This window comes from Passer domesticus, chromosome 12 (assembly GCF_036417665.1).
Source record: "Passer domesticus isolate bPasDom1 chromosome 12, bPasDom1.hap1, whole genome shotgun sequence".
NCBI classification, from domain to species: Eukaryota; Metazoa; Chordata; class Aves; order Passeriformes; family Passeridae; genus Passer; species Passer domesticus.
In genome coordinates this window covers 11,721,705-11,749,570 of record NC_087485.1, presented here as the reverse complement: position 1 = coordinate 11,749,570, position 27,866 = coordinate 11,721,705, and the positions used below count along the sequence as shown (strand labels likewise).

The 27,866-nt window shown below is 39.0% G+C and overlaps 1 protein-coding gene and 1 long non-coding RNA gene across 4 annotated transcripts; one reads left to right on the top strand and one right to left on the bottom strand.

Moving 5' to 3' along the window:
- Positions 1–378: 378 nt before the first annotated feature.
- On the top strand, positions 379–27,133 carry CYLD (CYLD lysine 63 deubiquitinase). 3 transcript variants are annotated; one of them, XM_064386262.1, is made up of 17 exons: positions 379–534; positions 4,571–5,231; positions 6,428–6,595; positions 7,570–7,675; positions 8,729–8,824; positions 9,976–10,092; positions 11,614–11,993; positions 13,409–13,574; positions 14,392–14,533; positions 15,036–15,158; positions 16,419–16,510; positions 17,566–17,632; positions 19,044–19,176; positions 19,581–19,689; positions 20,659–20,777; positions 21,384–21,600; positions 23,043–27,133. In XM_064386262.1, the coding sequence occupies exons 2-17, from the start codon at positions 4,725–4,727 to the stop codon at positions 23,225–23,227; spliced, it is 2,727 nt and encodes a 908-aa protein (XP_064242332.1). In that variant the 5' UTR covers positions 379–534; positions 4,571–4,724; the 3' UTR covers positions 23,228–27,133. The 3 variants fall into 3 exon arrangements, with proteins under 3 accessions (XP_064242332.1, XP_064242330.1, XP_064242331.1); XM_064386260.1 differs by having other exon boundaries at positions 6,428–6,730; XM_064386261.1 differs by lacking the exon at positions 379–534 and adding an exon at positions 986–1,159 and having other exon boundaries at positions 6,428–6,730.
- On the bottom strand, positions 20,265–23,048 carry LOC135279151 (uncharacterized). Its single transcript, XR_010346475.1, has 2 exons — positions 21,740–23,048; positions 20,265–21,644 (listed from the first exon to the last, which is right to left on the bottom strand). It is a non-coding gene; the product is annotated as an uncharacterized LOC135279151 (long non-coding RNA).
- Positions 27,134–27,866: the final 733 nt, after the last annotated feature.

The following is a 27,866-nucleotide window of genomic DNA, read 5'->3' as shown; positions in this document are numbered from 1 at the left end:
CGGAGCCCCCGGAGCCCTCAGGGCCCTCAGGCCAAGCTCCCCTCAGGCAGCTCGGGCCCCGCGGGGGCCGGGAGCGGGGCGTGGCACGCGCACCAACACCCGCGCGCAGCGCCAGCCCCGCCCCTGGGGGCATGCTCGCGCCATCCAATCAGCGCCTCCGGTGTGCCAGATGTCCCGCCCACTCGCCCTGCGTGACCAATCAGCGCCCTCCAGGGGGAGTGTTCCGCCATCCGCCCCCTGCCCTGCGGCTCATACAAGCGCTATGCGCTGGAAACCCCCGAATCCGCTGGTGACTGGCGGCGCTTGTTGCCAATAGTGCCGCGCAGCGCTGGCGCCGGCGCGCTGTGATTGGCTGCGGGCGCGGCGGAGGGCGGGCCTGTCGGGGCAGCAGGAGCGGCTGTGCGGGCGCTCGCTGCGCGGCCGCGGCGGCGATGGGGCAGCGCGGAGAGGGCCGGGCCGGCGCGTCGGGCGCGTGAGGCCCCGGGCCGGAGCCGCGGGCGGGCGGGAGGCCCAGCCCGGGCCGGGCAGGAGGAGGTGAGGAGCCAGCGGGGCCCGGCGCGGCCGCGGGACGTCGCTCGGCGCCGTCAGGCAGGGGCGCGGCCGCCTGCTCAGGCCGCGCTCCGGCCGGTTCCCCGGGCGGTCGCCGCGGGCCGCCGCCGTCCCCGCCGTGCTGGGGGAGCCGGGCCCCGCGGCGGGGCCGGGCCGGGCCGGGGGTGGCGGGGGCTCCGCTCTTGGCGGGCCCTGCTGGGCCTCTCCGCCGCTTGAGCTCAGTCCCCGAGCAGCGCTCCGGGAGAGTTCGGGGACTTTCCTTCCCCGTGCTGCGCGGGGCCGCCCGGGGAGCAGAGGAGATGCTCAGGGTGGGCCAGGGGAGGATCATTATTCTCCAGAGCTGACCCTTCACAGAGCCTGTGGGTCGCCCGGACGTGCCTTGCCATGAAACAGTCCGTGGGAGAGCCGGTGAAATACGATATTCGATATAATTTCGGAATCTGAGCACACCTATTTCAGGCTCTGGGGAGGGCTGGCCCGGGGTGTCTGCAGAGCGGCCGCATTGGTAAATCTCATAACGCCACAGCATTCTGGCCTTTGGGAACGATTCCTGTTCTTGCTCTCACGGGGATTGTTTGTGTCAGATTTATAACGCCGAACACAACTGCAGGTGCGTTTTCTTTTAGGAATCATGCTACCAGTATGAACATCTTTGTATTACTTTGGTTGCACCGCTGTGTCGAGAAGCAGTTTCTATTTCTTCCACTCATGCCTTGTATTGCCGACATGTAAATCTGTGCATTCACCTGCACCTAAATTTCCTTGCTCCTAGTTTTAACCTTCCCGTGAAAATTGGTTTTGGGCTGTTGAAGAACAGAACTTTGCATCTCAGCTGATTTAATTATTTTTGATATTAAAGTGTCAGTTTTTAAAAGAAACTGTACAGTTTATTTTAGCCTTTTCATTTTATACTCTGAATCAGAGCCACAGACGTTTGTTCATTCTGAAACTTGATAGCTGGTTTGAATATCTTAATATAGTTCATCTAAGGCTCCTGCAGGGTAGGAACAGAGGTCTTGAATTTCAGAGCAAACTGTTATTCTGATGAGGTGTCTCTGTAGCGACAACAGTGACTCACAGCCGAGAAATAAAGGAAATTAGGGAAGCTTTGAAGTTAGGTAGCTTATGGCCTACTTCTGACAATTTAAAAAATGTTGTTTTCTTCCGAAGTACGTAGTGTTGCAGTCATAATTGTGTTTTTCCTGTTTCTCCCCAAAGACTTCTGAGCATGAAAAAATTCAGGTAGTGGGTGGAATAGAAGGATGCAGCTGAACGGGCTCTGACACTTAAATTGTCCCTGTTGGTGGTCGAGTTCCCTTGGGTTTGCACAAGTCTTGTAGCTGCAGTGTGTTGTGCAGTGTGTGATGCCTTTGTGGTGAGGATTAAGTTGCTTGGTTCCCAAGTTAATCAAACAGTGTCTGATAGTTTGTTCTGGTCATAGTCTGCTATGACTATGCTGTTTGTTCAGCTAAGATTTTTCTTTACTCACAGAATTCTATGGAAAATGGCTGTAAGAATAATCTTAATAATACATAAAATGAGTGGTGTATGTAAATGTATTTTTGATACATTGCCAAAACTTAATGCCCTTTTAACAAGCTTTTCTGTACTCTTAAAATACTAATTTATCACATGTATTATTCTAAAAGAAGGGTATTTGGCTTTTAAAGCTGTATGGGACAGTGGTTGTAGATAAGTTTTTAAAGGAAGGCATTTTAAATAGTGATAATGAGCTCGTTAATAAAGAAAAGCCTTTTGGTACTATAGCCAGTGGGTTTAGTAACATTTCTGTGGGTGACTAGGGTTTTAAAAGACTGACCACAGACCACATAAAGTTGTTACATAATCTAAATGCAGCTGTTGGCAAGTTTTCAGCCTGAATTCTGCACTACTACACGTGTGAAGATTGTACTGTTGCAGCAATGTACTTGCAAACAAGATATACTTATTAAAATAGATATGATAAAGCTTATTAAAAAAAATTAAATTAGTATTTTTTAAGCTGTTGAACAGACTTTCTCTTTTAATATATTATTCCATGCATACTTACTAAAATTAATTGTTTGTGTAATTGAAGTAGGAGAAATCAGGATCCCTGTAATGTTGGAGATATTTGTTTGCAGTCTCCTGGGAATTGAGAAACTTTGTGGAATGGCTCAAAGAAAAGGAAAGTGAAGTGTGTCAGCTCTTGACAGAACATAAATGTTCTTGAGAACATAAAATGGAGCTATGAAAAACAAGACAGAGGGGTTTTTTCCTATTGTGTGGAAAAAGTAAAGGGAGAAAACTACTCAGAACTTGTAAGAAGCTCTTATTTTACCATCTGAGTAGACTTACAAAAACTATTTAGTCATGTTTCCATGTGGGGCAGGAGGGGTGGAATCTTGCTGTGTTCTTCATCAGTTTCCCCATAAACTATTTCAGTCCTATGCTCACCACTTTTTTATTACTCATTAATTAACAAAGATTAAAGCCCATTTATGTGTATCAAAGGAAAGTGAGGAAAAATGCTTTTCTAACTTGGAAAGACATGGATGGATGGACTATCAGCCTTTCCTCCAGCGAGGTCTGGAGCTGCCTGGATCCTGCCCCTCAGATGTTACTTACCTGGCAGATGGAAACTCCAGTGAGCTGCTGCAGCAGCAGGGTGGAGGTGTGGTGGTGACACTGACACCCTCGTGTCACATCTGTCATGGTACAAGGGCCTCACCAAGGCAGCACAGCAATCTGTGAGTTCCTAGGGACTGAAATATGAGGCTTTGTTTGCCCAAGTTTCAGGTTGTCTCTAGTTACTGCTTTTCTTGGAGTTTTGTTAAATACTCTGCCTGTTTGAAAAGATGAGGGAAATAATTGCAGGACTGCTGGATTTCATTGCTTTCCAATAGCTTAAACTGGGTTCAAACAGGGAAGAACAAATAACAATAGATTTTGTGCTGTTTGAATGCCATCAGAGAAAAGTTGTGGAGAAATAGGTACCTAGGCACAAGGACAAAGATTATTTGCCTTTAGGTATAAATAGTCATTGAGATTGTCCTTTAACTGAATTAAACTGGCATCACAGATTGGGAACAGGAGCATTTACATGGCAATACATTCTGAACTTGTACACTGCCCTTTGCTGTCATCTTTAGAAGAATAAATCCTGCTAAGGTACTGCAGATCTTTCTTCATGCATCCACTATGATCAAAACTATAGACACACTTGCTCAAAGAAGTATTTTCAATTTGTTCTTTTCCATTTTATTAGTTGTGAACTGTAGTTCTAAAGATGATGTTTAACTGAGATATTTGCTCCATGGTATTTTAATAAGTGAAAGTGAGGTATTTCTTTGTTGAAGTGAATTATCTTTCTAGAATGATAAAATTAAGAGCCTCCCATTTTTTTCTGAGAATTGCATGTTGCAATGCTGATGCAATTTGGTTTTCATATATTGTATATTACTGGAACTGTCCATTTCTATTAAAGAAATGGCTGTTATAAGTTACTAAAGTTCCCATTTTGTGCTGCTCTATTTTGTCAACACAATTTTCTGCTTCACTAAATCAAAATGTTATGCAGGATGACAGATGCAGTACACTTTGTCAGAAATAAGTAGTCACTAACCATGGGAAAAGAGCTTTATAGTGGAAAGTTTCATTAAAATACCATTTGTAAGTAAAGGAGGTTGTTTATTTATGTTCATTTGCACTTAAGTTTTCTTTTTGCTTTCACTTACGTTTGTTTCCTTTGTTTTCTGCATTTCATTACATGTTTTCCACAATCCTTTTTTTTTTTCAAGGAACTAAAGAAGGAAATGAAATACACTACAGTAAGGAGCAGAAATGGGTAATTGGGTCTGTCTGTGATCAGCAGTACAGTGGCTGTTCTGGGACTGTGGTCACTGCCTTGCATTTTGCTGAACTCTGATCTGTATGAGGAATGAATCTGGTCACAGATTTAAATTGTTTTATGTTCTACTTAAGGCTAGGTGTGCTTACCCAATTAAATTTTGTCTTTTTTTCCTTTTCTTTTTTATTCTAGGCTTCCTGCTCTGAATGTGTTTCTTTGCAAAATGAATATTGCTTTGTTTCAAAAAGATTGGACCCTCCAGTAGAATTTGGAAAGATCACTGCACATAAATCAAGAGCTTATTTTTCTTGAAGACTTCTGTCCAGCTTTTAAAGTTTTAATCACAATGAATTCAGGCTTATGGAGTCAAGAAAAAGCAAGTTCATCCTATTGGGAAGAGCGGATCTTTTACTTGCTTCTCCAAGAATGCAGTGTCATAGACAAGCAGACTCAAAAGCTCTTGAAAGTGCCCAAAGGTAGCATTGGGCAGTTTTTTCAAGACCGTTCTTCTGTGGCACACTCCAGAAATATTCCATGTAAAGGCAAGAAACTGCAGATTGGATTAAAGATTCTGGAACAACCTCATGCAATCCTGTTTGTGGATGAGAAGGATGTTATAGAAATAAATGAAAAACTAGCTGAGTTGCTTCTGGCTATTACTAACTGTGAGGAAAGATACAGTTTGTTTAAGAGCAAAAGCAGGTTAGCTAAAGGAGTCCAGATAGATATTGGCTCACCTGTTAGAGTACAGCTGAGATCAGGGGATGAGAAATATCCTGGAGTTGTTCGCTTCAGGGGACCCTTAATGCAAGAAAGGTCCCTGACAGGGATATACTTTGGAGTAGAGTTGCTGGTAAGTTACTTGCTAAGGGGTGGTATCAGATATACTTTATGAGGTGAGCTAAATATGTCTTCAGTATAAAGAGGAAGTCCTAATAATTTTTTTTCTAGAAGCATATTACCCCTGAAATCCATTACTTTCAGTCTCACCGTAAATACTTTTATGTGAATGTGCCATATCACATCAGCCTTGTCAACTCCATGTTAAGTGAAGCTTGATGTACTGCATGGGCTGGTAGAAAGACTTGAACATACTCTGCGTCCTTTAGCCCAGAAAAAATTAAATCATATAATCATGGAATGGTTTGGCCCTTAAATATTATATAGTCCCAAACCCCTTGTTAGGTCAGAGACACCTTCCACTAGACTCGGTTCCCCAGAGCTGCATCCATCCTGGCCTTGAACACTGCCATAGATGAGGCATCCACAACTCCTCTGGGCAAAAAATATTTACAGCCCTATCACGGTGAATATCTGACTCTCAGATTTCTCTTGAGTACTTTGTTTGCCTGTGTCAGGATACAGTCTGTAAATGCAGGGTTGGATTTTAGGCCTGGTGTTTTTGGTGATCCCTAAAAGTCCAATGGCAACTAGTTAAAATAGAGAATGTATCTGTTCTGTTCTTGTGAGATATTTCTGCAAAATTGATGCCAGCCATAAGCTATTGAGGGATTAGGTTCAGGAGAGTTCTCCTCTTGCTGTAGAAGTATATTTTTCAAAGTACTCTTCAAACTTTTCCTGAGCTCTTTGTAATTCCCACTGAGAACCTCAGGGAATGTCAGCCCCAAGTGTTTCTGAAAATCATCCCCCTTTATATGGCATTTAAGTGGAATTTTTGAATGCTTGGCATTATGTCTAGTATGAAGTAGTCTTGTCTTGATATGGCAAGAATTTGATGATTGAAGCAAAATTTGCACCTGAAGAAAACATGCTTCTCTGAGTTTAAAGGCTTCTGCCTGCAGCTACTCTCTAATCTAGGGACATCTTGCTCTTTATTCCCTGAAGATCGACAGTTTGTATATTTGCCACAGATTCTGAAACAGAATTCTCTCAATAATGATAGAGCATCAGACAAATTCTTAGTGCAATTTGTCCAAAACACTGGATTATGTCACTGCTTTTTTAGTAGTCTGTTTTTCACAAAATGCATTATTTGGTTTTTTATCTTTTTTTTTTTTTCCTTCCTCTTCTTCCTCCTCCACCACTTAGGAAGAAGGTCGCGGTCAGGGCTTTACTGATGGACAGTACCAAGGCAAGCAGCTTTTCAGATGTGATGAGGATTGTGGGGTTTTTGTTGCTTTGGACAAACTGGAGCTGGTGGAAGATGATGACAATGAACTGGAAAGTGACTATGCAGCTCCAGTTGATGCAATGCAGGTAGAACTTCCTCCTCTGGAGATCAACTCCAGGGTTTCTCTGAAGATAGGAGAGAGTATAGAGTATGGCACAGTTATATTCTGTGATGTCTTACCAGGAAACGAAAGTTTAGGATACGTTGTTGGAGTGGACATGGTAAGAAAATAATCTGACTTTAATAACTTCTGCATGTGTGTTAGCTAGTGAATGACATGCACGTAGAAGAAGAAACATTACCCACAAGCTACTTCAGCGGAGGCTGACCTAAAATGGGAAATAAACACTGTGTTCAAAGATGCATTTGGTGGTAATTTTCTTGGCATCAGGTAAATGGTGTTGTATTTGATGCTGAACAGTTCAGGCAAAATACTCTGCATACTCTGAGGAGCCTCCACTGAGCTACTTGCCATGTTAGGTGTCAGTCATGGAGTCCAGTGTTTGTCTTGTGAGACTGGCTTTGTTCTGCCTGTTAAAAAAGTAGGCTGGATGTCTTTTTCTTTTGTTAGCCATTTTTAAAAGCTTTTTTTCATGTAACTATTTTGTTTGACTTTGTTCTACCTTAAAAGTGTGAGTTTCAAGGACAAAAGTTGATCTTTCAAGAAAATTTAAAGCTTGTAATGAAAAATTATTTCTAGCAACATGAATTTTTGGTAGTTCAAGATTTTATTGGTTTGGTTGGTTAGATGCTTGAGTTTTCTTGGTTGCATTACCTGTTTCCTAAAAATGCACTGGAATTGCTCTAGCTTGTTTATCAGTAATATTTTTTAAAAGAAAAATGCTTGTTAAAGTAGGAGCTGTTTCTCAAGAGATAATGTTTTAAGCTTACCTTAAAGACTGGAATGTTTGGCTATTCTAAATACAAAATCAGTTACAGGAAAAAGTAGATGTCAAGTGTTTCATTCTCCTACTCTTTATATTCCTAAAGACGTATGTGTGTACTCAGTATGATGTAAATCTTCTTTTGGGATACATGTAATGTGTTTTTCTATTTTTAGGATAATCCGATTGGAAACTGGGATGGAAGATATAATGGAGTACAGCTGTGCAGTTTTGCAAGTGTTGAAAGTACACTTCTTTTGCATATCAATGATGTTATTCCAGGTATGCCCTGCTTTCTTAACCAGAAGGCAGACTTTGATAACATCTAGGACATCCTCCACCTAGGCACAGTTATATGATTAAAACAATACTGCAGAATTAATTTCCTAAGTTCACTTGAATTACCTTCTCTGTTATGTTTCTGTTCAGTATTGCCCTCCTTTGGGTTACATTCTTACTAGTAGAAAAGCTTTAATACTGAACAAAATTCCTGTCAAAGTGTATAGTATTTACGATACTGTGCAGTGTGTAATCTTCATGAATATGTGAGTGTCTCTATTGGGAATCTTTTCTATGGACTGTTGTTCAGTTTACTCCAGGGGTTCAAATATCTTGATCAGAAAGTTGTTCTTTCTGTGCTTGAAAGGTGTTGACAGGATTATATATGCATTCTGGGAATAAATACTTGGAAATGCCTGTCAAGACTGTGGAAAAAATTCACTGCAGTGATTCACTGAATAGTATTAACTTGTAACAACTACAGTTCCCTGATTCCTTTTCTGAAGAAAGAAAAGTTTGTATGAGACTTTAGTTGGGTACTATCTCTAGGCAGATTCTAATGAGTCTGTAGTCTGTAATTGTTGCTCTCACACTTCAATTTGACTGACTTTTCTTATGTCTGCCTCCTACTTGCTGGTTTAGTTGATATGCATGATTTTGCACAAATTTTCTGCTCTTCTCTGGAGAATTCACAGAGACTTCTTCCTTTTTTGAAAAGAGCATTTATTGTAGATGTGTTTGTAGAGAAAAACTTTAAATTTCTTGTATCTGTTTCCCATAATGGAAACACATACCTACGTTAAAGGATGTGAAGTCAACCTATTTGATGTGTTCAAGAAGAAATTGTAGTCTTTGCAGCAAGCAATTGCTGACGTGATAAAAGCAGATTTTATACACACAAAATGTTGTTCATGTGCCAAACAAGGCTTTGTTCTGCTCAGTGTTAAAGCTTTGATAGCAGAGCTTTGTTCAGTTACATTTTGAGGTGAGCTTTGTGTAACATAGTGAAAATGTAGCAAAGGGAAGCTAATACTCTCTTCATGTTCCATGTCTTAGAGACTGTGTCACAGGACAGGAGACCTCCCAAGCTTGCCTATACCTCAAGAAGTGGTGACAAAGGCATGTTCAATCATAGTAAGCCAAAGGCTATAGGTATGTATGGGAAGGGATTTTCTCTACTTTTGTAAGATTACAAAATTTTGTTGCTTGCAAAAAAGTATTGTCTTTTCTGTCAGTTATGTGTCAAGTTCACAGAATCATCAAGGTTGGCAGGGACCTTTGAGATCAAGTCCAACTGTACTTAAAAGTTAAATTTCTCTGGAGTATTAATATGAATTTAATCATTATGGAGATGATAGTTTAAGTTAAGATTGCTCAAACTGCCTTAATTTTCATGAAAAAGAGTTTGAGGTTTAGCAAAAATTCTTGACCATATTACCTAGTTGTCTAGTATTACCAGGTCAGGGCTGCATTCAGTTTTTCTGAAAGTGTGGTGTGTTTATTGGTTTTTTTTGGTTTTTAATAAATACGGTTTGCTGTTGTCTTCTTGCAGAACTAGTTACTTCAAAATTTTTAGCTCAGGAGCAGATCTACTTAATAATGACTGTATTAATTTTGCTGTGATTCAAAACCAGAATTGGATTCCCAAAATAGAAACTTCCTTGACTTTGTTTTTATTCAAGTCTGAAAACCCTCCTGAGAGGAAAAATAAAAAGTCAAACTGAAAGAGAAGCAATTTATCTTTTTGGTTTTTTTCATTAAGGCAGAAATCAAAATTCAGTGTCTTTTGATTTTACTAGTGGCTACATTGGATAGTAGAATACTAATGACAGTATATTCTGTAAGTTGTCATTTTACCTGGCATTGGATGCTAGCAGAGATGATCTTCACTGTAGTAACTGTGGTTATATGTTGGGACAAGGTATAAATTTGGAATTGGATCAGTAATTTATTTGCCTACTGTGAAATTTTAGTGCTTTAAAACCAAAACCCACCTATTGTAACTGTATTGCAAATATCCTCTTATATCCATAATTTGTAGTCATGAAAAATTTGCTCTTGAGAGGAATTTTTTCCTTCTTTTCAGCATGCTGACTTGAGATTTCAGCTCAGAGTGTGTGTTGGTTTGGTGTACACTTCTACCTTGTTGTAAGCTTAGTACTAACCTGTGTTTGCTCCTTTGTGGAAAGGCAGTTGTGTCTTCTTCAAAGTTTAGTAACAAATTTATACTGGGAAATAAGAGTGTAGGTGGCCTTTTATAAATAAAGTTTAATCTCTTCGATAAAATATGTTTTTTTTTCCAGGATCTACCTCTGAACCTGGAAATAGAAGCAGATCTGAAGTCTTCTACACATTAAATGGCTCATCAGTTGACTCTCAGCCTCAAACAAAAACAAAATCCCCATGGTATATTGATGAAGGTAAAGAGAGAGGACAGGTTTTTTTATATGTATTCTAAAAACCCACAAAACAAAACCAGGGTGTGTTACGTTCTTCACATAAAACAAGGATGAGATTAAATGTAAAACAGTTGGACTGTGTTGTCATAGTGGAATACATAGTACATCACAAAAAGCATCTTGAAACCCCTGTGAGATTGTACTCTGTCTTGGTGTGACCTGTGGTTTTATTCTGTGTGTAGGAGATGATGTTCTTGGCAGTTCATGTGCAGCTCTGTGGCAATGCACATGTCTCACAGGCAAAATAAAAGCTGAGGCTGGGATGGAAGACAAGAAGTGTTCTTGTAGCTGAGTGTACACAGTAATTGTATGTTGCCTGTCTTTGTAGCTGTGTTACAGATCCCAGGGAACAGTAATATTGTGCCATGCCAGCTAATCAGTCTGGAAGTGGGAGCAGGGAAATTAAGTATATGTGGGTTTTTTTCGGTATTTTAAAAAAGTTATTTCTGTAAAATCTCTCTTTTTGTTTTTAAAAGTATGAAGGATCTTGAGTGCATGTACTTGAAGGATCAATATGTTTTGCTTTGATTCCAGACCTATTTTTCTTTTTCATGGTAAACTTTAGAAAAGTGTGGCTAATGGCTTAATGACTGAAGGGGTAAATACTGAACTGTTAAGTTACACCAGAAACCTGTAGCAGCAGTAGCCCCTGAATTCTTTGAACCATTAAAGAAAATGGGTTAAAATTGTTCTTGGTTTTGTAACAGATGTCTTTTTTTTAATGTTTTTAAGACATTAACTACATTTAATGAAACAACATGGGGAGAATGGGTGAAGATGAAGAGGCAGAGTTCTGTGAATACCAATTGTGTATTAGAGACCCTTCCAACTCAGGGTATTCTATGACTATGTAGAGAGATGAGAGAAGACGGAGTGCTTGTGCTGTTCCATGTAGTTGTGATCTCTTATATCAGGCCCTGCATTGCTCATGACATATTTAAGTCCTTTATTCTTTATAGACACTGATTGATTCCCTGTTTTAGAACCGAAGTATGTTGTGATAAAGTCAATGGAATAAGCACTTTTCCATTTGCAAATATCTCCAAGCAATTATTTATGTATTTCTAAGCTGTGAACCAAATAATTTCCTCAGTCACAATGCCCAGTGAGCTCTTTCTAGTTTCTCCCCCTACAGTCATAATCTTTGGGGCTGTTAACTCACGTTCAAAGGAAAAGCCTCATGTGATGATGAAAAAAAAGATTTCAGTCCAAACCTTTGTGTAGTTTCTAACATCTCCTTTCTCTGTGCTGTTAATTTCTGTTGCTTGTGGTAAAAGTGGTGGGACTGCAGCAGTGTCTGCTCAGTCAGTGTTGTGTCTCCAGTACTGCCAAGTGACAAAAGTCTTCCTAAATGTCCCCAGCTGTTAGTGCTTCCCACCTGTTACATCAGATGTTGCTCCTTTGAGAGCAAATCTTTTCTTTTTTAATACAAGGGGAAAAAAAACCCAACACTTACTAACATCTTGGTTTTAATTTTGACAGCTGCTGAAGACCCTTCAAAGTCACTTACTGATTCATCTTCTGGATTTGGGCATTCTTCACCACCACTGCAGCCACCTTTAACAAACTCTGTGTCTACAGAAAACAGATTTCACTCCCTCCCCTTTAGCCTGACAAAAACAACAAGTACTAATGGTACTATTGCACATAGTCCTCTCTCTTTATCTGTTCAGTCTGTCATGGGTGATGTGAATACTACAGCTACCCAGGAGAGTCCATCATCAGCAAGCCCAATTGGAAACTCACATGGTCTTGAAGCAGGTTCCTTGGCTGAAGTAAAAGAAAATCCTCCTTTCTATGGAGTAATCCGCTGGATTGGCCAGCCCCCTGGAGTAAATGAAGTATTAGCAGGACTGGAACTGGTAAATATAAATTCTAGTTCACATTAATGCTAATTACTAGTTTTGTTTCTCAGAGCTGGTGCCTTTATACGCTGCAAAAGCAGCCAGTCTGGAGGCTTTGCCCAAACAGGTTGCCAAGTGATTTGCTTGGTGCTGAGTTCTTTGATAAGCTCTGACTTTCATGGCTGCCCCACACCTTACCCTGTCAGTAGACTCCGAAATGTGTTTGTATCACAGTGGGCAAAGGATTTTGTAGGGCTGGTCAATTCCTTGCTTTAGAGGAGCGTCCTTTGCTTACATTATGGGGATTGTAATTGAAAAAGGAAATTTAAAGGTGCTTTAAGTGGAATTTTATATAAAATTGTCTAGCTGCAGTAGTCTTTGTTGAATGTAATTTTTTGTTTGTTGTTTGCAGATCAGCAAGCAGGCAGTCAGAGTGACGACTGTCAGAGCCGTAAGGCTGGTGTTGATAATTGACAGTAGTGATATTGTTGATTTGACAGCCATGTGCTTTATGTGTTTCTGTGAGCCCTTTGTAAAAAAAAAAAAACACATTTGCCTCAAACATGAATTGCTGTTGTGTACTGACATTCCCTCTGTGGCAGCTGCTGCCAAGGCTGTGATGGGGTATTGGTTAAATTAATGTATACAAGTTAGGGAGATGGGGGTCTTTATTTTGGGACAACATTCAATAAAATATTACATAAAACAGTGTAAAATTATGTAAAACATAAGCAAGGTATGTGAGAATGTGACTGAAATTCCAGCTGTTACAAAGAAGTCCTGATCCTTGTGGGTGTTTTGAGTGTTTTGAATGCCTGCTTGCCACAGGCATTCTGAGCCTGCTCCTTAGGGTGTCCTGCATTAACCTGGGTGCCACTCATGCATTTCTTCATTAAAGCCTAGCTGTTGTTAGTAAGCAGGCAATGTACCTTAAATCCTGTTCTCAAAGATAACAGCTTGTTGTTGTTCACTCCTAGCTTGTGTTCTCTCTTTGATGTACATTTTGTATGTGTTTTGAAGCAGGCATTTTTCTTGTGCAGCCAAATCACGCAAAAAATGTTCACACCACCCCAAGCTCAGTGATTTTAATTAAGTGGTGAAAAGTGCTCTAACTACAGAAGGAATCTGGACCAGGTTGAATTCACAGCCTCTCCTCCTACCTTCCCCATGTTGCTTCTGATGGAATTTTTGTTTTATTTTGGATGTAGTGCAAGTTTAAGCCTGAAGAAAGAAAGATGCATGCAAGTCTTAATTTTCTCAATAAATCCAGTCAAACAACACCTCAGTTGAGGCTTTGGATACTGAATTGCAGAAACAAGTGTATATCATGCTTCAGAGTAGCAGAAGGGTGACTTATGGGTAGATAAGCTATCAAATGTCTTACTGCAGAATTGTAGAAATAAGAAATGCTCAATTCTCACTTGGATTTTCAGGAAGATGAATGTGCCGGCTGCACGGATGGGACATTTAAAGGAACTCGCTACTTCACGTGTGCTCCAAAGAAAGCTCTTTTTGTTAAACTCAAAAGCTGCAGGCCAGACTCCAGGTTTGCCTCACTCCAGCCTGTTTCCAACCAGATCGAGCGCTGCAACTCTCTAGGTACTGACCTTGTGCTTGTGTCTTGTTTATCAGCTGGGAACTGGCCAGGGCTTTGGTTTCATCCATTCCTGCAATAAGTGCTTTTACTGAGCACTTGGAAATCTGTACAGGTATTACTTAATTGAGCTTAATGAATAACAGATCAGCCTGTGCAGAATATAGCGATTCTTGAATTATTCTTTTATGATTTAAAACAAGAGAATGTTCATATATTTAAAGAAATGTTATAAAAGTATGGGAATTTTTTATACAGTACACTTTTTACATTAGAAGTTTTAAAACAATCTTGCTGAAAATGGTATTTGTAACTGTAGCACTGTATGATTACATTAAGAGAAATAAAGGCAGTTATTTTTCTATAATCTATAAAATCAAATTATTTTAGTCTCTAAATATTAACAAATAAAAACATGTATTTTTATGATGGAAGTTAGTGGTGAAAAACTTATTTTTTCTGTAACTTCAAGCATTTTAGATTCCTTGGATCACATTGTATAGTCTGGGACAACAGCAAAGAAAAGTGTCTGATACTTGTAAGATAGTGTGAACAGGGCATTTGTAATGAAAAGACAACTTCATTCCTGCTGGATAAAATTAATTCAGTGCTGCAGGCTTTCTGAAACACTCTAGTGTGGAATGTAGGGCCTTGTTCACTCTCTGGAAGACAGTGAGTCTCAGCTATAAAAAAATGCTATTCTAGTCCAGAGAAGGAATGCTTACACTAAGGCATCAACTTAGCTATAAGATTTTACTAGGAAGATCTCAAGGGGGATAAGATTTGAGGCTTTAAAGTGTCTTTTGAAAAAAAATATTTCAGCCTTTGGAGGTTACTTAAGTGAAGTGGTAGAAGAAAACACTCCTCCAAAAATGGAAAAAGAAGGTTTAGAGACAATGATTGGAAAGAAGAAAGGTATCCAGGGTCATTACAACTCCTGTTACTTAGACTCCACATTATTCTGGTAAGTTCATAATTTGTATAGCAGAAGTTCATAATTTGTGTCCCTAGAAATGCAGAACATGTGATCTTTGCTTGCGTGACTGTGTGTGTGTTCCTGTGCAGCTCCCAGTGGCCTGTGCTGCAGTCCCTGTGCTCTCCCAGTGCCAGCAGTGAAGTGTCCAGGCTGGCCTGGCCCTTATGGATCTGCTTGTTTGGACACAGGGAGTCCCTGGCCTGTAAATGGTGCAAGGATAAGGAGAACACAGGCCAGGGGGTGGAGGGAGGGAAATGCCTCTTACAGCTTCTTTGCAGAATCCTGCCAGGACAACTGGCTGTACTCTGCTGCAGAAAGGGTACTGGGTTGGAGTGGACTTTGCTGTTTAGTGCAGCTGTGTCCCCTGTCCATAACTGCCTCTTTTTGAGTTTTAGTTCTTTAATTCTTCTGTGGCTTTGCTTGGTTTGTCTTATGTTGCTCGGGCATCTGAATGGTCAAAACAACCTTCCTTTTCCTTTTTTCTTTGTAGCCTGTTTTCTTTTAGCTCTGTTTTGGACACTGTGCTACTCAGACCTAAAGAAATTAATGATGTAGAGTATTACAGTGAGACTCAGGAGCTGCTGAGGACAGAGATTGTGAATCCTCTGAGAATGTAAGTGAAAACAAGAACTGGTCTCTAGTCTAACATGAACTAGAGAGATCCTGCAGTGTTTGCATTCCTACTGTAAATCTGAGATGTTTTGCTATCTGCTGCTACTCAGTGTACTTTTTAAAGTATTTTTACATTTTCTTCATAGCAAATTTAATCAGTGATAACTGGAAAAAGTTATTCACTGTTTGGTGAGAAATATTTTCACTAGTTTCTTACTTGCAAATGGATCAGCACAAAGTACAAGTGTGACTACAAAAGTATTGATAAATACAAGTTAGGTTTGTTCACAGCATTCATCTTTACATGTTTTTAATCCTGTTATACTTGACAAGAAAATTATTGGTGTTGCTTATATGGAGTTGCACAATTTGATAGATTTAGCAAGGCTTTAGAAGTCTCATTACTTTTTACATGTGGTCTGCAAGTGGCCACAATACTTTTATTAAAAGAACTTAATATGACCTTTGTAGTTTCTCAGGCACGATGAACAAAGGAGGTGCAACAAAAATCTCCATGAAAAGCTGTTATTCTTAAGCTTAATTTTTTTCAAACATGTGACTAATACACTTGTAGTTCCAAAATTCTGTGGGCTGTCACTGAATAATTTCTGACAAAGTTTTTATTTTGATAAATAAAAATGTTGGCCCCTGAAGCCTTGTTCTTGTCAGGGAGCGTGTGCTTGGACTGCTGTGTTCCAGGGTCTGTGAACAGGTAGGAGAGCAGGATGCACATGGAGTAGCAGAAATCTCAGGTGCCTGAGGTGGCTGAATGCCTTACTGATCTTTTAACTTTAGGGGAAAAGACTGAATGCTCAAAGCCTCAGCTTCTTAGGTCAGCAGTACAGCTCTGTGTCTTTCTAAAATATTGAAGTTTTTTTTTTGTCAACAACTCCGACAGTGTTATTATTTTGTGACATTCTGAAATGATGTATTAAGCTGTGCAAATTAGAATGAAAACAAAGAAAAAATAATTAACTGACAAATCTGAAAATAGTTATCATGGTAAGTTGATGATTAAAAATGCTCTTAAAGGTTGTGAAAGAACATTGAGCACTGCATTAAATTTATACTACATTAAGAAAACTGGGAGTTAGATTAAATATAAATAATCAATATATAGTTGTGAAAAAATACTGTATGAAGTTAAAGAATGATTTGAGAACCTGTATTTCAGTTTCTAAGTGATTTGTTTTGGCTTTTTTTTTACTTCTCTGACTTGATCACAAATTAGCTAATAGCTTATTAAACCCATTTATCTTAGATACGGATATGTATGTGCTACAAAAATAATGAAACTGAGGAAAATACTTGAAAAAGTTGAGGCCGCATCAGGATTCACTTCAGAGGAAAAAGGTAATGGGGGAGGTTTGCTTTTCTTTGAGACTTACAGGAATCTAATGTGAAGGAGCTGAGGAACCTTGCTACATAATTAAACCAGAACAAAGCACCCTGATATTTTTCTGTGGCAGTAGTGTCTCGAGCAGAGATCTGAGTGACCATTGGCTGCTAGAAAGGTCTTTTCTGCTTCTTTGGGTATGTAAGGAATCGTAGCTGAACAATTCTGGAGTTTTCCACTGCCTAGATTTCTTTTAGTGCCTTCCTGTGCCCCTGAAAGTTAGTGGAGAAGACTGATAAGGCTGGGGTGTTTGTCCTCTCTCAAATTGTCACTTTGATCCCTAAGGAATAAACTTTTGCACTACAACATTTCATTGTTACAATGGTTATGTAGTATTTTAAGAAATAAAATGTTCAAATCACGTTAGAAAAATCAGTTCCCAACTTTGTGATCTTCTGCCACATATATTGATTAATTAGCATTACATTATGTAACTGTTTTGCTTTTATTCAAGAGAATACTACTTTCTTTGTAAATACAGAATGCTGGAACCAGTATTTACTGCAGTTAGTAGCAGGGAGAGAAATTTACCAGCAAATTGTGATGGGGGAGAACAGCCCTCTGGGTAGTGCTGTTGGCTGGCTGCATTCTTGGTTAGAGGACTTGGTTCCTAGTTTAGATGAACTTGGGACTATGGTGTAGGTTTTGTTACTGTCACTGCTCCTCAGTGGCTCTCTGCAGATTCAGTTTCCTTTTGAAAGCTTTTCTTTCTCCTGGAAAAGTTCTGTGGTGCTAAATGATTCCTCTGTAATACAGAGCATCTTTTTTAACTTTATTGAAAAGATTTGTTACCTTAAGCCTTTTATTAAGGCCATCTAAAACTAAAAGAAAAAATAGAGGTTTGTCATGAAAATATTCCTAGTTTGTCATAGTCTTATTGGGGTAATAAAGCTGTAAAAATTAACTGTTACTTTTTTTCTATGAAAATTTTGAAAACTTTCACTTTCAGTGGGTCTTGAGTAATGCATCTGGTTTTGCATGCTGACAAAACTCTTTTCTCTCCTGCCTCCAGATCCAGAAGAATTTTTGAATATTTTATTTCACCATATTCTGAGAGTTGAGCCACTGTTGAAAATAAGGTGAATCTTATTTCTTTGGACTTCAAGGGCTTTGTTGTGTCTCTGCCATACACAGAACAAAACTTCTGTTCCATCATTCAGCTTTAGCAGCAGAGTTTGTGTGTATTGTGCACATACCTGAACTCCTGAAGGGCAATTCAGAAGTCTCCTTTCTTCTTAGTAGTGGTAACACTGAGCATCATGCTTTTTAGAGTAGTCAGGTGTCAAGAGGATTCTAGAAGCAGCACTGGCTTAAATGCTGGCTGGGATTGGAGGAGGTTACAGTTTATAGCAAATTTGGTGGAAGTTCTCAGGAGCTTTTGATGCTGAGATGAAACAGCTCCAACCTAATGGTTTTCTTTTGCTGTTAAGAGGCTAGTCAGTTCTGTATGTTTTTTCTCTATAGTAGCAAAAACTATTTCTTCAACCTAAGCATCATCTTTTATATCCTTTCTTTTGTACTTTCAGAAGGTTTGAATTGTTTATCTGAAGATTTCCTCCCAGATATATCTGAGTTATGTTTATTTGACAGAAACACGATCTAAAAACATTGATACTTGATACTTCACTATGTTTTGAACATCTGACCTCAAAACATACTTAAATTGGTAGCTTAATCCTGTGTCCCTCTCCCTAGCTATACAAGATGTGTTGTGGTTTTGTGGTTGTTTTTTGAGGAGGATAATTTGATTCTGTATATTTAATGGAAAGGTTTTTTTCCCTTTTTATTTTGGTGATGATAAAGAAGTTTCTCCAGACTACTTCCTATGGCTTGCATTGGCAGTTTGTGTGGTAATCTGCCTCAGATTTTGCCTAGGTATGGAAGGAGTCTTAACAATTACAGCTGGACAGCCTTGAATTTGGATTATCCTTTTGGAGAGTTCTCTGCTAACTATAGAGCAAGTCTAGCAACATTAGCCATCTGTGTGAGACTTCCACTGCAGGAAGCAGTGTAAATATCGCCCTGATTTAGAGGAAATGTTTCATTAAACCCATCATACTGAAGATAATTAGTGTTGTTTCATTTGATATTTTATTACTGCAACTCCTAATTGTCTCTCCAATGAAAGCTGCTTTATTATCTTGGAGTTTTTGATGCAGATGCTTAGTTGGTAGTTCAGCCATTCACAGGCATATGTTTTTAAAACATGCTCTGAAACTCATATTGATTTTGTTTCTTTAAATTTTTCCATCATCAATTCAAACTTAATACTTGGCTGCCTGGCACTTTGTTGTTGGGGGCAGGGGTCTGGGCTTTTGCCAGGCTTTGTTGTTTGTTTGGGTTTTTTTTAAGCACAATATATTTCAATGCAGAGAGGATGTCTTGTCGACTATTTTCATGTAGATGTTATTTTCCTAGAATATGCAATTTATCATTGCAGTAGAGCTTCAGAATTCTGTTGTTTTGTTTTGTTTTTTAAACTATTTTTAGATCAGCTGGTCAGAAAGTACAAGACTGTTATTTCTATCAAATTTTTATGGACAAAAATGAGAAAGTTGGAGTCCCAACAATTCAGCAGTTACTGGAGTGGTCATTCATCAACAGCAACTTGAAGTTTGCAGAGGTTGGTGACAGCAGTTGCCTTGTTAGAAGTGACCATCCCTAAATATCTGTTCGTTCGGCAATGGGAGAAAAATAGGATTTGGTGCAAAAACATTCAGACATGTTGGAAATGGGAATATTGTGTTAGTGATCCAGGATGTCTGCATAGCAAAAGCATTTTAAGGTTAACTTAATGAGATGTATTCTTTGGTTGAACAGATGAAAGTGATTTAGGTAAAGATTTAATAAAAGAAAACTTAGCTGCTGCCATTGAGTTGTTTTAAGGACTAATACTTTGCGATACCTTTGTCAGTGGGCTGTGAGTTTAAAAAACATGAATATGTTTATAGCATTAGAAGAATGTCTACAAAGTTAGATAATTATTTATCTCAAGTTCGTTACATTATTTTCTGGCATTTTACCTAGGCACCCTCTTGCCTGATTATCCAGATGCCCCGGTTTGGAAAAGACTTCAAAATGTTCAATAAAATTTTTCCATCCTTGGAATTAAATATAACAGACTTACTTGAAGACAGTAAGTATATAACATGGCATTGTATAGTGAAAGAGAGTTGCTGAGAATAATTAAGACAGTTAAAGTATTACTGATACTTCTGGTGGTTTATTGGGTTTTTTTTCTGTTATATATTTACCAAGATAGTGTGAGATGCTCAGGCTGAGGAGAAATGAAATTTTACTGGATAGAAGGCTTTTCCCCCCTCATGTAGAAGCTCTAATTCAGAAGAATGTATAGAATACAACTTCTTTTTTTGTTTATTTAAGTCTTGAGTAACTGTACAACTGAACTTATTTCAGGACTGGTTTTAGAATTGAGTTATTAGCAGCAGAGCAGTTCATTAATATGGCTGTTCATTAGTTCATTAGACTAAAAGGGACTCTGAAATGAGGGTGTGCACCTGTGGTATATTGTGGCTGTGCATTTTTTAGCCATAATTATGTCCCTTCTTTTTGTGACTTAAGTTTCTGACATTGGCCATCCACTGAATTTTTCATTGTGTTATCTTAAGGAAGAACACCTGGGTTTAAATTTGAGTTAAGAATTAATAAAACTTGCAAAATTCGTTAGAATAATAATCTCTGAAGTTGCCATGGCCTTTTCTCTCACCGTATTGGCCATCAGCTTATGCTTTTTTCTTTCTTTTTTTTTTCTGGTGTTGACAGCTGTAGGAGCTAAGACCACTATGATGAGAGAGAGCCAATATGATTTAAAAGCCTGTTTTTGCTTGTTCATGCAATTGATTTTTATCATCTTGTTTTGTCACTTACTGTGTAAATGTTTTTCTCTTAATCCACATTGTACCAAAGAGAAGTTAAATAGAGTGGTTCATTTCTCTTTGATTAGCAATCTCATTTTAACTTTTTTTTTTTTTTATGTAGTGTTGTTCTCCATTTAAAGTAATAGTTCTCCTTCATTTTCATATTCCTTCTGTTAAAAAACAAAGCCTCCCCAGCCTGGAGACTAATGCCTTTGTTGCCACTGCAGCTCCCAGGCAGTGCCGCATCTGCAGAGGGCTCGCTATGTACGAGTGCAGGGAGTGTTATGAAGACACTGATATTTCTGCTGGCAAAATCAAGCAATTCTGCAAAACGTGCAATACACAGGTCAGTGCTTGTCTTTGGTATTTACATGGGTTTTACGCAAATGGTCAATGCTGTGGTAATTGAAAGAGAGGCAGAAGAGATAGTGAGACTTCTTCACCAGCACCAGTGTAGCTGCCACCCACCAAGTAAAGTGTCTCTTTTGGTGACAGATCAGGAGCTCCTGCAGTGTGTTTATCAGCATGGCAACTGCCAAATCCCAGACTGGACACAATGGAGAAGTAGTAGCCATGTGTTTTAAATTCAATTTTCTATCCATGCTACCTTTTTAGAGTTGATAAATTCATTACAGAAATGCTATGTTTTGTTGTTTTGCAATTGCATGAAGATGTCAGTCATGGCTTGTTCTCAAATCTGAGCATAGTAGAAAACTTGCATTAAACCTGATCTGCCTTCTAATCTTAGATTTGAATTTTCTGAGCAATATTGAACTACACTGGTGGGGAAAAAAATAAAAGAAACGTTTAGTCAGCTGCTGTTATTGCAGTTCCTTCTCTAACACCATTAATCTTCTCTTCAGCAGTAATGTCCTTTTTAGCTTTGTCTGCCACCAAAACAAATAATCTTACAGGGTGTTTTTTCTTTTCTGAAATATCACTTCAATTGTAGGTTCATCTTCATCCCAAGAGACAGAGTCATAAATTCAATCCGTTGTCACTTCCGAAGGATCTGCCCGACTGGGACTGGCGGCACGGCTGCATCCCATCACAGAAGATGGAGCTGTTTGCAGTGCTGTGCATCGAGACCAGCCACTACGTGGCCTTTGTCAAGTACGGCAGGGACGACTCCGCCTGGCTTTTCTTCGACAGCATGGCAGATCGGGATGGTAACTCTCCTTTACTCTCTTTGCTTTCTCTTGCAGTTTTGTATCTGTAGTTTAGATTTCAGTGGCTATTTCCTAAAGTTTTGGGGGTATTAGTGTAGTTTAACTTCATGCTGGCATATTGATCTTGGCTCAGCCTTACCTTAGCAATTGATTTCATGGCAGCTGCTGATTTGTGTACTTTGAATTTCTCCTTAGTTGCATACCTGAGTAATAAGACTGTACAGAAGTGACTGCAGAAGTTTCCTAGTAGGACTCCCTATACATTTTTCTATGCTTTACAAATTAGGCAGAGACAATTAATATTAAATAATCAACTGCAGGAATGTACTTTCCATTTATATTTAAGTTGATGTACGTGATTATCAGTTAGCATACAAATATTTTTATTACTTTTTCTTAAATGACTTATGGTAGCTGTCTTTAGAATAAAGGAAGTAGTCACACATTACAACATCTATGCTATTCCTTTGAATCCCTTTAGAGTTATCAGTGGAAAATTGTTACCCTGTAATAATACAAATGTCAGTAAAACAACTGTTTTCTTAGATGCTGCTTTTTAAACAAATCCCGTTTAAATATGGACTCTGTAATTCTGGCGCCTGAGAAAAACAGTAATAGATGAAGTGCCAGACACATAGTAGCAGTTCTTGCATGAAGTCTTCTTGAACCCCTCTTACAGTGTGAGGGAGGGAGAGAAGAGTCTTGCCTCCTGTTGAAAATGATTCTGCTGCAGAAGTAAAGTCACTTTCTTACAACAGCCAGAAGACAATCAAGCTTCGTTTCAGAGTGCTTGAAATACGTATGACTGATGTTTGTAAAGAACCACTTTATTTCAGGAATTTGGACACATGAGATGCTGGAAATATCTCCTGCTGATCTTAGGGGGGGGTTTTAGTATTGCAAATATTTTTCTTCAGCTTTTCTTTGTAAGCTAAAAATCTCTGCTGGAAACAGCAGGATGTCCATACTTGTGTTGTTTGAAATTGCTCAGTTTTAGGAAAATGGCCAGGAGCAAATGGTACCTTAGTCTTGCAAGTCAGGTACAGACATGGTTTGTAAATTCATCAGCTGTTACCCTTGTCATGTTATTTACAAATTCAGTGCATGTCACATGGTTTATGTATTCAGGTCGCTTTCCTAAAGTCACACAGAATTTTTAGTGTTAATGAAAACCCAAAGTTCTCCCTGGTTTTGTGATGTGTTTGTGTGGGTGTGGTTTGTTGGTAAACACTGTGGGATATTCTGATTCTATCAGTAATTTCTTGAACAATACACTTCTCATAGGTGTTTACCCTGCAGCAGTCCAGTGTGGCATGTTTAAGTTTTTTAGAAGGTGTTTTCAAAAACTGGTGATGCTGTCATAACAAAAGTACATTATGAAGAGCAAATGTATATAGATGTTCTCCTAATCTGTTTCTCCTTCTTTCCTAATGGTTTAAAAGGAGGTCAGAATGGCTTTAACATTCCACAAGTTACCCCGTGTCCAGAAGTTGGTGAATACCTGAAGATGTCTCTAGAAGAATTGCACTCACTGGATTCCAGGAAAATCCAAGGCTGTGCACGAAGACTGCTTTGTGATGCTTACATGTGCATGTATCAGAGTCCAACAATGAGTTTATACAAATGAACCTCTGCAGAACTGAGGAGACAGTACAGAGTCACCCGCTCTTGGGTTTGCTGCAGTTTTGGGTAGTTCAATACAACCGTTGCTGGCAATGGAAGAAGTTGACTATGACATCAAGAGGATTTACTGTTCCAAAAACTACATATGGAGTTCTGTCACTGAAGTATTTAAGCATTTTGCACTCTAGGAAGTGTGCTTGTGTGTGTTTGTTTTATAAACAAAGTTAAGTTACTAAAACTTAAAAGCTTTAAGTGCATTGATGATACACAGGCTTTTTTAAAATGTTGAAGGTGGAATTATATCAGGAGAAATCTCCTTAGTCCATTGGGAATGTAAGGATTCAGTATTCTAGCTCAGTGCATTTCTGTGGACAGGGATGATGATTTTCATGTGTTTCTGTGCCCCCACCCTGTCTCCTCATCCTTGATCTTTTTAGCACCACAGATTCTCTCTCAAAGAGGGAATAGCTTCAGTTTGAGTAAGATAAATTTTAGACTGCTCATTGCGTATTGTGTTCTGTCATCTACTACGTTCTTTTCAGTTCCACAAATTAACATTCATTTAAAGATCTGAATCCCTGTCTTGCAAAAATCAAGCATACAGACTTGCTGTGTTGTTAACTTGCAACTTTTGGAGGGGAAAGAGAGGAAAAGAAGAGGGTATTAAGGGGAAGCATAATTGCTAAAATATAAAATTAGCAATGAAAGTTAACAGATGTCTTAGATTTCTAAGTGTCTATTTTTAAAGAAACAAAGCAGTCTGGAACAGAACAGTAACTGTACACAAATGATTCCAGGACAAAACAATAAAATCATGGATTGCCTCAGGGAATGTTACTGAAGTGAATTCCAGTCCTTGATAAATAAAACTGAATTTTCTACAGTACATTAAGCTACTGCCTGGGAATGTTACACATCTGACTTTTCATTTCAGGATTAGTAATATTAAAAAGAGAATATTAAAAATCTCTGCCTGGAAAGATGAAGCTATACATAAAGGTAGATCAGAGTTTTACTGTATACCAAGTATCTGATGAAAACTAACTTGAAAAGCTGCAAAACCTGTGTTTATGTAAAGTACTATACTTTAAAGTCTGTAGGCTCCTGTTTGCAATGACATACTGTTGTTTTAGTTGCCTTTTAGCTACTTCTGTCTACACTACTAGCAAACATGCAGCTATATATATATACAGTAACATCTGGTCATAGAAATTGCATCTATATGAACTGTACATTTTCAACTCTTAAACTGTTTTATATGGAAACTTCCTTTTTGGGATCAAGTCTGTAGAAGGGAAGAGATAACACAATGTAACACTGGAAAAGCTACATTGAGAAAGCCACTGTTTTAAAGGCAATGGAGGCTGATCCCTTATTGTAGAAAGTGTGGTTACTTTGTTTTTCTTGGAAAACCTAGAATCTTTCTTTTGGACACACTTTACCGTAGAGGGTAGCAGAGAGAGGTTTGAAAACTGCTTAAAGGACTAATCTGTGAGAAGCAGGGGCTGCTGAGGGGGTTGATCTGTTCCATTAGCCTTTGCATGAAGTGTGCTCCAACCTTTCACTGTCAAGAGCAACAAGGTTATTAGAAGTTGTCACCTGTGCTTTGGCCTGGAAGAGTCTCCTGGCTTTCATGTTCCCTTGCCTTATTTCGCCAGTGTGTGCTCCTTGACAAAACTCTAGGTTCAGTAGAGAGCTCTTGACCTCTTTCGCTCCTGAAAACATTTGGTGAGATTTTAGGTGATGGAATCTATAACCAGGCCCCTTGTGTCCCAACCTGGAAGGAGGTCCAAGCAGTGACCCCTTTGAACAAGGAGCAAACATAGGCCCAAGCACAAACCTGCACCCAGGAGACCAGTCTGAATGTCTGGACTCTTTCTCTTCCCTAGCCCTAGATTTATTTTTGACTTTCCTAGTGCATTAATTGCATTTGTCTTCCACTGGTGTCATCTTTCCAACACCCCCCCAACTCATTATGTGTAGTTACCTCTTCCTGCCTGAGCTTGGAGAACAGCCTTGGACCTGCTATGGCCAGAGGAGAGAATTGGAATTGGCCCTATTAAAGTTTCCTAGGTGAATAATCTTGTAGCAAAATATCCACTCTTTCATACAGCTGGAAAGGATCCAGCTTTTCAGGAGATATACTTGATTAGCAGAAGTGAACTAATGCACGTGGGTGTAAATGAACTTGGCTTCTTGCCTCCAAACTCCTGGCCTTTCACTGGAAAAGGAAAAGAAGTGTGGACTCTTGCTGTGGGACACACAGGGAATATTCTTTACTGTGCACACTTCTTGGTGACAAATACTGTGTGTGGAAAGGCAGGCAGTGCTTTGCAGCCTGCCTTTTGTACTATAGATTATTGCAAAATGGTAAATAGTTTTGCAAGCACTGTCTGATTACATGGTTAGTTTGTTGCCCACTTAAGAGGGCAGAGATACCTTCTACAGCATGCAAAAAAAATTAGTTTTGGCAATCAAGGAATCTTCTTTTAATCTAAAATGTATTGCTGTGTTCTGTACTGCACTGCATTGGAGGTGATCTGGTAATGTAAATGAAATGTTACAGAAATAACCCCAGTTTTATTTCCTTTCTCAGTAACGAGTATACAAACAGAAAAGTGATTTCACTGTGAAAGGAAACTTGTAAAATAACTTATATGCAAGGGTAAAAAAGGTGGGGTTTTCTGAGTGTTTTTTAGCCTTCAGCATATATTTGTAGGGGATTTGAATAAGCTATTTTGAAGCTTGCATTCTAAGCATCTACTGCTGTTAACTGTAATGCCCAAAGAGTCCAGTGACTAAGCACCCAACATTTATGTTGTTTAATGCATTTGCAAACCTCCCAATCAATTATTTTCTCTCTCTCTCTTTTTTTTTTTTCAATATGGTGAATGTCCCCCCGAATTAATAGCACTTAGATCATTCTTCATGGTTTGGCTCATAAGTACTGCTAACAATGGCCTTAACCTGTGAGTAGGAAAATACATTGACAGCATGGTTCCTGACAGCCTGTAAAAATGTAAAGTTTCGTAGGACAAACTTTTGTAACTGAGGAAAAAAACCTTCATCCCATACAACTTGCCTGCTCTGCTAAACATTTTTAGAACTAGGGGTTCAAAATGGAACAAATCACTGTGCCACTAGATCCTTGCTTATTTTGAACATAGAGGGTAAAGAGGAGGTATTAGCTAGAGGTGATGCCTTACAGATTTACTCAAGCAAACAAAATCCTTCAAGAAAGCCCCAACCAAACCCACTGTAAGTTACATCAGAAGGCTTGTTGTTGGGCGGGGGAGATAATTGGAGGAAAAAAAATACAAAAATATCTGTGTTCAGTAAAGATCTTTCTAATATGTGATACTGATTCTGTGCTCTTGAAAATTGTAGTACTGTGTTGTACTGAACAGCCTGTGAGATTCCCATTTTAAGCAAGTACTGTGTGTAACAAGAATTGCTCTTGATCATAAATGGTTCATTTCAATGCACTTATTTTTCTCGTGCACTTTATACTCCACTGAGTAGCTGAGCGTGGTCACCATGATCCCTGACAATTGCCAGTTCCATACAGTACCAAGGCACCACCGTGCTGCATACCAGACTGGTGTGGTTTCCCAACTGAGCTGGTGTAAAAAGCAGCTTGAAAGCTCTGTGTATTTTTACCACTGTAACAAAGCATGTTTTTATCTGTTCTTGATGTTTTGCTAAATAAACATCCCATGTTTTGTGCACAAATAGTCTCTTAAGCTTACAAGGCTGTCTCCAAGAAGGCATAAGGAAAACAAACCATTGGATCAGGTTGCCCTCAACTAGCCTTAATTTATTTTTTTTCCAATGGTAGGGCTGAATGAGCTGCTGCTGGAAAGGAATGTACTATGTGCTTTTTCTGTATTAATTAAAAATATTATTCTTATGGCTCTATTCATTTCTTTGGGGCTTGGAAATGTGGGAGTGTCATGAAAAAGCATGAAGACAAGGTGACTTAACCAGGGTGTTTTGTGTACTTACAGGCAGTTTTATGTTTATACATTTCTTTCAGTCCTTCAACATTTCTAGGAAACTTAGGAATTGTTGTACTGTATAAAATCAAGACTAAGATTACTACATGTGTCTTGCCAATTAACACTTAATGCTGTAAGGGAAAACCACTGAAAAGCAGCTATAGCACCCGGAGTTTTCCTGGGGGGATTTTATTTTAAAATTCTTAGTGCACCACGTTACTAACCCTAGTGAGCAACTCCTGGAATAATACTGTAGCTTCACTGCTAAATCCAGAGCTGCCACTTTCTATGCATTTTCTGTCTAGAAAAACACTAACTCCTGTCCAGTAGGAGTAGGTTTAGCTTTCTATTTATTTTTCCTGAGTATTTTAGTAATAATAAATAAATATATTTTAGTAATAATAAATAAATAAAAACTGATAAGTATGGTGAATGAAATCCTAAATGAGCATGCAAAAGGAATTATGTCCATTTAAGTAATTTTAAAATATTTGTCTTACTGAAAATCCTTAAACACCTGTAAAAAAAAAAATAGGTGCAAAAGCTGTTTTTAGGGAACAGCCGCTGTGGAGGGCGGGTTTGTTTGTTTGAGCTGAGCTTCCCGCGAGCAGGAGGATGCAGCTCGCTGTGGCTGCCCGGGCGGGG

Bases quoted from the DNA above. Each gene is read 5' to 3' on its own strand.
- CYLD (XM_064386260.1), top strand. From the start codon at position 4,725: ATGAATTCAGGCTTATGGAGTCAAGAAAAAGCAAGTTCATCCTATTGG. The intron at 8,825-9,975 runs GTATGTATGGGA...TTTTTTTTCCAG, and splicing joins TAGTAAGCCAAAGGCTATAG to GATCTACCTCTGAACCTGGA. The intron at 15,159-16,418 runs GTAAGTGAAAAC...CATTTATCTTAG, and splicing joins ATTGTGAATCCTCTGAGAAT to ATACGGATATGTATGTGCTA.